Raw genomic sequence first — 11,056 nt, forward strand, 5'->3', positions numbered from 1 at the left:
ACTCTTGTTCGCCTTTCGGCTGTGAATGGCTGTCGGACGTAGAAAATGTCTCTCTAGTGAATTACGCTGGCTGCGCACCTGTGTGTTGGTTTTCAGGAAAAGGAGATGGAAAAGCAGAAGATCTTGTATCAGCAGGCGAGGCTTCATGCCCGTGGGGCTGCAGAGATGGTGCTACAGATGATCAGCGCCAGTAAAAGTAACAGTGATCTGATTGTTCGTGCACATAGCTAATTTACACTCTTGTGCAAAGCATTATTATACCAATCAATGTGGGAGTTTTAAGTCCAGTGCTCAACATTTTTAGGGCACTTCAAAGGAACTGACCCTGTAACTTCCTGCTTCTTTAACAGGCACTTAAAGTATCAGCTAGTCATATAAATCTGACTGCATCAGACCTGTCTATGATAAACACATGAACACACTGAATGTTTGCAGAAATACACTCATCAGTTTACTCTTTTTTGCCTTCAGGTCGTCTGGGCCCTATGGTGACCTGCACACTTAAACTGGGAATCTCTATCCTAAATGGAGGCAACGTGCAAGTTCAGCAGGTCAGAATTTACAGCTGAAATACTGAGCATCTGTTTCTTTTGTTATGTTGTTTCCACACTTAACATGTATTCTGTGCATTGTGTAATTCTATGCTCAGAGTCTACATAAGTCTATGTACAATAATTAATTCTTTCATCTTTCACCCATTCCATATATTTTAGTATAATTATAGTATAAATAATTCCAATGCTCCCAGGCACATGTGGCCGTGACGAGTATTTTAAAAAAATGTTTTGGTTCTTTTATCCCAGAAAATGCTCGATTACCTGAAAGAAAAAAGAGATGCAAGCTTTTTCAAGAGTCTCTCAGGACTGATGCAGTCTTGCAGGTATCGTGTTACTTCTATCTATGCTGCAGGAACAACTCTTTTCTCTTCCCAGTCATCAATTGTTGTATTTGACTTATAAGTTTCTCTCCCCTAGTGTCCTGGACCTGAATGCATTTGAGAGACAGAACAAAGCAGAAGGACTTGGCATGGTGACAGAGGAAGGTTCAAGTAAGTGAAGACATGTCTTCCTGGATGCTCCATTGATATTCTGCCTCTTCTTTTCCTTCTCTTTAGACTTCTAAGCCCCATGTTTTTATTGAAGCGCCTGATGTACTCTTGATTGCACATCAACAAAGGATTCTACCCCGTTCCCTTCACCAAGCTAATGCTGGACCATGACAACTGTTAACACCACTGTTTGTTCCTATTTAGTCATTTCTCTAAATGAAACTATCAAAAGCCTTGCTATCAGTGTAAACTTTGATTGTTGCAAATAGTTTGCTGCTTGTGCTAAAGTCTTGAAGTCACTGACATCATCAGTGTGGTGCCTTTTTTCCAGTATCTTCTTTGTAGTCAACAAAGCAGGAAAACAGTAACCCTGTAAAATGTCCTCCAGTCATCTTGTGGTATTGGTGGAACTGAGGTAAATGTCAGTCATCTGTAGACAGACATGGTCCAGCATTAATTCCACCCTTTCTGACTCTCCAACCTACAATGCAAATTCTCTCACCTGATGCTTTTCACATCCAACTTTTCATCTTTTCTTCACCCAGCCCTCTCCTAAACATTTCCACCAAGTTCTGTGTTTAACAAGTCACTGTTACTACTCGTGTTTGTTAATGTTACCAATTTTTCACCATGACTGAGTCTTATTTGACGCTCATCTCGTTAGACGCAACATAGACACATGCCAGGCTTATGATTTTCCCCTGTCTAAAACAATTTCTTTAACTGCATGACTGTTTTTCACTCGTAGCTGATATATTCATATCTCTTTGTATTGTAACTCGATGTCCTCTCTTTTTGCTTATGTCTTTGTGTATTGTTTGTCTCCTTCTTGTCATTTTAAAAACCCATCGATGGCAGTCCACACTGAGCGGGGTAAATAGCATATTTAGATGATCCTGATTATGGCTATGCTTCCACCCTGAATGTCATCTCCATGTCTGTGGTCCATACTTTTTTTTTTTTTTAAAAATCCATATTATATCCTTCACTTGGTATCCAGTTTTTCCCTCCAGGTGTCTGTAGGGACACACTGTGCATGCGGACTGTTGGTGTACACAGAGAGTTAATCTTCTGAATCCATTGCCTGTCTTTTGTGTGATATTTGTTCCCATTCCCTTCATGTTAACATTTACTAATGCAAATCCTATTACTGATACTCAAATCCGTCGTTCTAAGGCTATCAGTGCCACCTCTCAGGGGTTTGACTGAAGGTTTGTGGACTCTTCCACAGCCTGAGCGAAGCTTTGTCTTGCTTTGGATTTCACAAAGCTGGTTTCCATACAGATGTCTAACTTTCACATGGTTTTATCTGCTCAGAAATGTATTTCTGCTTTTGTTTTTAAAATGAAATATGCAACCAAGTCTGTTTGCTCCTTTTTTCTGAAATGATGCCTTTCATCAGGCCCAATCCCGGCCTGCATGTGAAAGTTATCAGGCTTCCTCCAGCTTATGGAAATGTCCTAGTGTTTCAGTGTTGTTTAATGTAAGTGCATTATTACAAAAAGCACTTTTGATTCAGTTTTGAACCTGCAATCTAAAGCCCCTAGACTTGAGAAATGTTTTGAACATGAAACACGTTCTGCTTGCCATATATTAATTGCTTTTAAGGGAGTTTGACAGTAAAAACTTGCATTACTCAGTGTGTGGCTTCAGCTGTATTCACCAAGATCTATTTTCTCTCAAGGCTCCAAGGTGCTACAGAATGATGAGTTTACTAAAGATCTGTTCCGGTTTTTGCAACTTCTTTGTGAGGGTCACAATGGAGGTGAGAATGCATTAAATGTCATGTTGAAGTCCTCAAAAGTCAGCGGATTTTATTGCTTGGATACATTTAACTTGTACACTGTTCATGATGGCTTTAAAATTTATTCATAAGAGGATAAAAGAATATAGATGAGACTGAGGATATGAGAATATCTGTGTTAGATTTTCAGAACTACCTGAGAACCCAGACTGGAAACACAACTACAGTCAACATCATAATCAGCACTGTGGACTATCTGCTCCGCCTCCAGGTGTGTAAAACATCTGTATTATTGGCTTTACTGTTCTTGACACTGCTCATACGTGCTCTAATTTAATGTTAATGTCATGTTTAACTAATTTGATCCTCCTCTTTAGGAATCTATCAGTGACTTCTACTGGTACTACTCTGGCAAAGATATCATTGATGAGACTGGCAAAATCAACTTCTCTAAAGCTTTATCTGTAGCCAAGCAGATATTCAATTCACTGACTGAGTATATTCAGGTGAGATGCTGATACCTTATTCAACCACTTTGAATCCACTAATAACTCTCATCAAATATTTAATGTTCTTATTCCTCACCTCTGTCAGTCTTTTTTTCTTCACTCAGGGTCCGTGTATTGGGAACCAGCAGAGTCTGGCTCACAGCAGACTGTGGGATGCTGTAGTGGGATTCTTGCATGTATTTGCCAACATGCAGATGAAACTGTCTCAGGTATGCACCAATTTTTAAAAAAAATTTTTTTTAGACTCAATAGCAGATGAAGAGGTAAATATTGCTGGATGAAGGTACTGTACGTTAGGAAACTACACTGTCTTGTTAATATGCAAATCTATTTGCAAAACTAATAATGAGATGTTGATAAAGCTTTCACAATAATTGAAATGTAAATAACTTTGTGCCAGAGTAAAGCTTTGACTCTCTTATCTCTTTTTAGGATGCCAGTCAGATTGAGCTGTTAAAGGAGCTGATGGATTTACAGAAGGACATGGTTGTCATGTTGCTGTCTCTTCTAGAGGGTAAGAGCCTGGAGTTGCCATTCATTGTGGAAGAAATGAAACCAGACCTGGAGATCATTATTGTTAGCTTGAGCGTCTTGAAACACTGGAGAAAATTCTACAGTCTGTACTGTTATGAAGTCCATAATGCGTTTTGTTGAAATAAATGTTGTTCCTTCCTCAGGTAATGTGGTGAATGGAACAATTGGAAAGCAGATGGTTGACACCCTGGTGGAGTCTTCTAATAATGTGGAGATGATCCTCAAATTCTTCGATATGTTCCTCAAACTGAAGGATCTGACTACCTCTGACAACTTCAGGGAGTATGACCCTGAGTGTAAAGGCATTATTTCAAAGAAGGACTTCCAGAAGTCCATGGAGACTCAGAAGCAGTACACCCAGTCTGAGATTGAATTCCTGCTCTCGTGTGCAGAGGCGGACGAGAACGACATGTTTAATTACAAGGAGTTTGTGGAGCGATTCCACGAGCCAGCCAAAGACATTGGCTTCAACGTGGCTGTACTGCTGACCAATCTGTCTGAACACATGCCGCACGACTCTCGACTTTCCACCTTCCTGGATCTGGCCGAGAGCGTGCTTAGCTACTTTGAGCCTTACCTGGGTCGAATTGAAATCATGGGCAGTGCGAAGCGCATTGAGAGGGTTTACTTTGAGATCAGCGAGTCGAGCCGTGAGCAGTGGGAGAAGCCGCAGGTTAAAGAGTCCAAGCGTCAGTTCATCTTTGATGTGGTCAATGAGGGCGGAGAGAGCGAGAAGATGGAAATGTTTGTTAATTTCTGTGAGGACACCATCTTTGAGATGCAGCTGGCCTCCCAGATCTCTGAGCCAGACGAGGTTGAACAACCTGAGGAAGAGGAAGAGGAGGATGGCCACAGCATCCTGGACGAGCTGGCTGGAGAGGAGGGAAGCTCCTCGGAGTCGGCCTCTGCCTTCACCACAGCATGTCGCTCAGTAAAGAAGAAGATCGCACATGTCCGCCAAATGTTTTCTCTTAAAAATCTACGCAAACAGTTCAAGAAAATCAAGAAACTGAGCATCAAGGAGATTATCCTAGGCTTCTTCTCCTTCTTCTGGATGCTCTTCACTGGCTTCTTTAAGGGAATCTACAGCCTCATCTTTGGTTTCTTCCATGTCATCTGGTCCACCATGTTTGGCGGTGGCCTGGTGGAGGGTGCCAAGAACATGAAAGTGACAGACATCCTTGGAAACATGCCTGACCCAACCCAGTTTGGTATTCACGGCGATGTGGTAGAAGGAGAGAAAGTGGAAGCCATAGAGTCATCAGGAAACTTGGACATAATCATGACACCAACAGGGGATATAGCAGAGGTGGATGTGATGTTGGAGATGCTGACGATTCCTAAAAAAGAAGGAGGGAAACATGTGGAGCCCGGCCTGGGGGATGTTTCTGAGCAGAGTGCAGAGACCTCCACTGCTGATCACAAAAAGGTGTGTAGTCCAAATGGAGTAACTTCATCTACGTGATAAGTTATTTAAAACCCTATAAATACCTGCTTTTCAACATCCTAGCTCATTAGTATGTATAACACTCTCCATGCAGAAAGCTGCTGCCAAGCCTGTTGAAACCCCAGAGAGTGAACCAGAGAAGGCAGAGTGAGTAAAATTTGAGTACATGAGAAAATTTAGTTTAATTTAAAAAAACCACAGTATCACACAGAATGAAAAGAACACTGATGTAAAACTATAACGACTATACAGCACAGAGAACAAGGAGAAGGAGGATAAGCCAAAGGAGGAGGAGGCTAAGGAACCACTGACGGAGGAGAAGCCCAAGACCAGACCAAGTAAACCTAAAGAAGCGGCGCCTGCTTTCATGTCCAATGTTTTTGCTGTCCTGGACATCTACCTGACCAAGACGCTGGTGAGACCTCAGTGATCTCTCGGTTACATTTTTTGTGGCTGTACTAGAGACAAATCATTCAGTGCCGTTTGTTTGGGGAAATATGGATTGTCACTTATAAAGCAGCCGTCACTTTTTCTTAACTTTGTACTTTTCCCTTTCAGAATTATTTGGCTCGTAACTTCTACAACCTGCGCTTCCTGGCTCTGTTCGTGTGTTTTGCGATCAACTTCATTTTGCTCTTCTACAAGGTGACCACAGCAGAAGCTCTATTGTTATCATGACTATTTCAGTTGGCGTCAGTTTCTGTGGTATATACTGTGTATTTTGTCTTTAGGTCACTGAAAGTGGTGAAGAGGCTGATGATGAAAGCCAGTGGGGTGGCGAGGAAGAGGAGGATGAGGACACACTGTTTGACATGGATGAGTTCGTGCTTCAGGAGAGCACCGGCTACATGTTACCAACGCTGCGCTTCTTGGCCGTATTCCACACTGTCATCGCGTTCCTCTGTTTGGTTGGGTACTACTGTCTGAAGGTGGGTGTGTTCGGGACACTCCTGCTGCTTTACCAGTCAGATGACGACACTGGGTGTAAGTGAATTGAGTGTTTTGTTTGTAGGTTCCTTTGGTAGTGTTCAAAAGGGAGAAGGAGATCGCCAGGAAGCTTGAATTCGACGGCCTTTACATCACTGAGCAGCCATCTGATGACGACATCAAGGGCCAGTGGGATCGACTTGTCATCAACACACCGTGAGTCATGTACACCTAACATACCTTTTTAGCCCCCTCCTCTTTTCGTGTCACGTGACATCATTTGTCACATCGAGTCGACAGTACAGCTTATATCTGTTTTTAGAAGGACGTTATATTGACATTACTCTGTTAAATGAGTCCCAATTCTTCCCATTACAGATCTTTCCCCAACAACTACTGGGACAAGTTCATCAAACGCAAGGTGAGTGTGAGAGAAGCTGACACAGCCACTATCTGTTTACTATAATAAAGCAGATCTAAGCAATGATGCTGGTCACCTTCCACCATCTAATGCTGCTTTCTACTTAGTGTTAGGCATTTATGTGCTTATAGCAAAGCAAAAGGTGACTGAGGTCTGTGCACGAGATGTTTGTCCGGATGCAGTTTGTGTTTAAATTCTGCCTAAGAAACTACGGTGGCCGACAAAGACAAATGCGCAAGTACAAAACGCCGCAAATACCAAGAAAACATGCAAAAGAAAAATGCATATTTATTGAACGGAAGTGCGCCAGGCCAGTAGGGGGAGCCCGAACTGAGGGATGCTATGAACCAAGTTTGGCTAACTTTTAGAGAGGCGACATAAAAAAGGGTAACGTTAGGGTTTCCGTTTGTTTTTTTTTTTATTAAAAATACTTGGCCTTCATCTTTTACAGTTCAGTGCTTTTATAGTACTGCCCCCACAGAGTCCTGGCGCACTTCCGTTTCATGAATATGCAGCATTTCTCTCTTGCGTGTGTTCTTGGTAGTTGCGGCATTTCTCTATTTGCGGCGATCGGCCGATGCGGCGCGTTTGCCCTTGTCGGCCACCGTATGAAACTGTTGTCTTCCACTGTATTGTCACTAGCACGTGTTTTGATGCTGAGTGAATGAGGATCTCTGCTCTCACTGTGTGTAGGTGATCAACAAATATGGAGACCTGTACGGAGCTGAACGCATCGCGGAGCTCTTGGGCCTGGATAAGAGCGCTCTGGACTTTGACCCCACGGTGGAGACTGTGGAGAAGGAGGCCTCCCTGCTCTCCTGGTGAGGAGCTGTGGGGGATGATGATGCATTTGTTATACAGCAGCGCAGCTGATCATACAACATTTTGTTTTCTCTTTGACAGGCTGAGCTCCATTGATACAAAGTACCACATCTGGAAGATGGGAGTGGTTTTGACTGACAATGTAAGTTTATGACATTGACAGTCCTTTGAATTTACTGCACTGTGGAGGAGCTGGACTATAAAAATCTTTGAACCATATTGAGCTCATCCTGTCATGTGTGTAATACATTAACCTTTACCTCTACTGGTTGTTCAAAACGTTTAGACAGCAGTGTGCATTTAATGAAAGACTTAGTAAAGCAATAATGAGCCTTTCTTTCCCTGCAGTCCTTCCTGTATCTGATCTGGTACACCACCATGTCTATTTTTGGACACTTCAACAACTTCTTCTTTGCTGCCCATCTGCTGGACATTGCCATGGGCTTTAAGACCCTTCGCACCATCCTGTCTTCTGTCACCCACAACGGCAAGCAGGCAAGTAGTTCACCCAGCAGATGGAGCCAGAGCACAGATAAGAAACGAGAATTATCATTCTACGCTTATTATTGTATGGCAGAGCAGATTTTTCTCAGCTTCAACTCATGAGAAAACCTTAAAATAATAATATTGATGTTAAATGTCTTAATGAAGTGTGATTATAGGCCCTCAACTCACATGTAGATGCTTATTTTCTGTAAAATATCAACCTACATGAAGTCTGTGATAGGTAATACAGGCCAAACAGCTGTCGCCATGATTCATGCTGAGCAACATAATGAAATCATGAAATTAGCTTCTGTAAAAATGTTGGAGCTTTGAAATAGAAACTGTACAGCTGTAAAGACGTCATCTTACAGGTCACTGGATATCTAAGAATAAACAGGAGAAATGAATAAATGAAATTAATAAAAGTAAACAGAAATAAAAAGTGGATTGGATTTTCCTGAGGGTGTTCTGCCGCTCCGGAGTAATGGAGTTGACATTTTAATTTTAAGGTTTTATATATATATATATATATATATATATATATATATATTAGGTAAAGGTAGAACTAACAAACCTTAAAATTGAAATCCATTTGTATGAAAAACCTGTAATATCCAAGTTTTTATGATCTTTGAAATCAGTTCAAATTAACATTTCTTTAATGTAGTAGGATGTTTGCTTAGAGCTGTACTGTAGCACATTACAGGGTTTTATAGACTGTTATCTTTCTGACAGTAAATGCAACAGGCAGTATGCACATTTAGAAATGCAGAATTAGAAAGAAGTCAATTGCTGGGCATGAAGGAGTTCTGTAATAACATGAATATCTGAATTGCTGAAGGTCTTAAAGGTCATTAAATACTGATGAAGGCTGTTTTAAAATCCTCTTCTGAGCTGTTGATGCTTTGAAAATGTTGCAGCTCTTTGTTTCACTTTCACAATAAAAAACTGACCTGTTGCTGCAGTTCTTCACTTACCTTCAAAACCCGTATTTAAACAAGAAAAGGCATGATCATTTGTGCTGTCTCCACAACTCTTAGCTGAAATTTCCCCCTAGAATAAGTAAAGGTCAAATAAAAAGTAAAAACGCACAATTATCATATTTGAATAAATTGTTTTTCTCCTTGCAGCTTGTACTGACTGTAGGTCTGCTGGCTGTGGTCGTCTATCTCTACACTGTGGTGGCCTTCAACTTCTTCAGGAAGTTCTACAATAAGAGCGAGGATGAAGATGAGCCCGACATGAAGTGTGATGATATGATGACGGTATGTCTGACATCTATTACATTATGAAAAACGAGTGAAGCTTTGAAATGATTTCTTTTTGCAGAAGCTTAAAAAAAAAAAAAAACGCTGCTGCTGTCACAAGGACATAATGATTGGAGCTGAAAAAGATTCCTGAGGCTTTCATTTTGAATGGTTCGATTACTGGCCTTCATCGATGTATGAAGACCGGAGGTGACTCCTGCACTGACTAGAAAGTATTTTTCATTATGGAACTACAATATTTTTCATTTGTGACAATTGTGCTTTGGTTGCAGCCCTGAAAATTACATTTTTTCATGCTATTTACTGCCTCTAAATAGAACTATTTATTACATTTATTTTGTGCCTTTAAAAAGAATAACTTGCAGATTCTGAGGACTTTGTGGTTCAACAGTGGTGGTCATTTTGCTTAACCTTGTCTAAGATGCATCTTTTTTTCTAACAAAAGATGACAGTTTTCCTGCTGCTGCTTGAATCGCACACTGAATTGTGGACAGCCTCGTCAACTGGATTTTGTCTAAAACAAATGAACTTTTCATTTTCTTTTCACCCCTGCTGGCCACAGAATAATACAGATGTATTGTGTAGGATACAGCTTAAAAAACGTGAAATGGATGGGAAGCTTGAAGTTATTTTCTTTTTGTGTATCCGTAGTGCTATTTGTTCCACATGTATGTGGGCGTGAGAGCTGGAGGTGGTATTGGAGACGAGTTGGAGGACCCAGCTGGAGACCCCTATGAGTTGTACCGCATCCTGTTTGATATCACCTTCTTCTTCTTCGTCATTGTCATCCTGCTGGCCATCATTCAGGGTATACCAGTCTTTTATTTTTCATCGGTGGTCTACAACCTGGATCATGTTTGTCACTGCCTTATAAAGTGCAAGACTGACTGTTGCCTCCTCCTTCAGGTTTGATCATTGATGCTTTTGGTGAGCTGAGAGACCAGCAGGAGCAGGTGAAGGAGGATATGGAGGTAAGGCCACAGCTGTAAGAGGAGAACCATTTCAATTTCTTTGTGAGTGAAAGTAAAAGTGACTTATATGGCCAAGTATGGTGACCCATACTCGGAATTTGTGCTCTGCATTTTAACTCAATTCCAAAGTGCACACACACACACACACTGCGAACACACACCCGGAGCAGTGGGCAGCAGTTGGGGGTCCAGTGCCTTGCTCAAGGGTCTCACCTCAGTCGTGGTATTGAAGGTGGACATGGCGCTGGCTATTCACTCTGTGCCACCGACAACTCAAACCTGCAATTTTCAGGTTACAAGACCGACTCCCTATCCAATAGGCCACAACTGACACTAGAGAAGATAAACACCTGAGTTTAATGCAGCGTAAGTTTCTGTCCATCACTAGAATTACATTTTTCCTTCATGGATCTGCTGCTGAGGTAGGAGTTACCTGTCAGTAAACATGCTTAGAGCTTTGTAAAAAGACGGAGTAAACATGTACCAGAACAACGATGTCTCATTTTTCACCTGGATTTGGGCCAAATGAACTAAACTTTGGTTGGGAAGGTTATTGCAATAACTGTTATGTCTATCTGACCCCCTGTGGCTTTGGATCAAAATGTATAATAATGGCCTTCTCTTCTTCCAGACCAAATGCTTCATCTGTGGCATTGGGAATGACTACTTTGACCGGACACCTCACGGGTTTGAAACCCACACCTTACAAGAGCACAACCTAGCTAACTACCTGTAAGTCTCACAACAAACACAAAATAACCAAATTCAATAAATTCAAACTGTTTCTGATTTATAGTGTCACACTCTTTTCCTCGTGTGTGTGCAGGTTCTTCCTGATGTACCTGATTAACAAGGACGAGACTGAACACACGGGTCAGG

At 41.5% G+C, this 11,056-nt stretch overlaps 1 protein-coding gene across 9 annotated transcripts in view; it reads left to right on the forward strand.

The window, feature by feature from the left end:
- Window positions 1–11,056, forward strand: part of ryr3 (ryanodine receptor 3) — an 84,728-nt gene that overhangs the window by 70,676 nt on the left and 2,996 nt on the right. For 6 of the 9 annotated variants that reach the window (XM_026319540.2, XM_026319541.2, XM_026319542.2 and 3 more), the window contains 25 exons: window positions 97–196; window positions 472–551; window positions 804–880; window positions 975–1,048; window positions 1,907–1,921; window positions 2,733–2,813; window positions 2,975–3,063; window positions 3,170–3,298; window positions 3,406–3,510; window positions 3,734–3,815; window positions 3,979–5,264; window positions 5,377–5,429; window positions 5,535–5,697; window positions 5,841–5,927; window positions 6,014–6,211; window positions 6,295–6,425; window positions 6,588–6,630; window positions 7,324–7,451; window positions 7,534–7,594; window positions 7,801–7,947; window positions 9,069–9,203; window positions 9,858–10,014; window positions 10,113–10,177; window positions 10,809–10,909; window positions 11,004–11,055. In XM_026319540.2, coding sequence (XP_026175325.1) covers window positions 97–196; window positions 472–551; window positions 804–880; window positions 975–1,048; window positions 1,907–1,921; window positions 2,733–2,813; window positions 2,975–3,063; window positions 3,170–3,298; window positions 3,406–3,510; window positions 3,734–3,815; window positions 3,979–5,264; window positions 5,377–5,429; window positions 5,535–5,697; window positions 5,841–5,927; window positions 6,014–6,211; window positions 6,295–6,425; window positions 6,588–6,630; window positions 7,324–7,451; window positions 7,534–7,594; window positions 7,801–7,947; window positions 9,069–9,203; window positions 9,858–10,014; window positions 10,113–10,177; window positions 10,809–10,909; window positions 11,004–11,055 — 3,639 coding nt within the window. The remainder of the gene's footprint in view (window positions 1–96; window positions 197–471; window positions 552–803; window positions 881–974; window positions 1,049–1,906; window positions 1,922–2,732; window positions 2,814–2,974; window positions 3,064–3,169; window positions 3,299–3,405; window positions 3,511–3,733; window positions 3,816–3,978; window positions 5,265–5,376; window positions 5,430–5,534; window positions 5,698–5,840; window positions 5,928–6,013; window positions 6,212–6,294; window positions 6,426–6,587; window positions 6,631–7,323; window positions 7,452–7,533; window positions 7,595–7,800; window positions 7,948–9,068; window positions 9,204–9,857; window positions 10,015–10,112; window positions 10,178–10,808; window positions 10,910–11,003; window position 11,056) is intronic. The other 3 variants (XM_026319543.2, XM_026319547.2, XM_026319548.2) reach the window with 1 other exon arrangement.

Source organism: Mastacembelus armatus, chromosome 24 (assembly GCF_900324485.2).
Source record: "Mastacembelus armatus chromosome 24, fMasArm1.2, whole genome shotgun sequence".
Taxonomy (NCBI): Eukaryota; Metazoa; Chordata; class Actinopteri; order Synbranchiformes; family Mastacembelidae; genus Mastacembelus; species Mastacembelus armatus.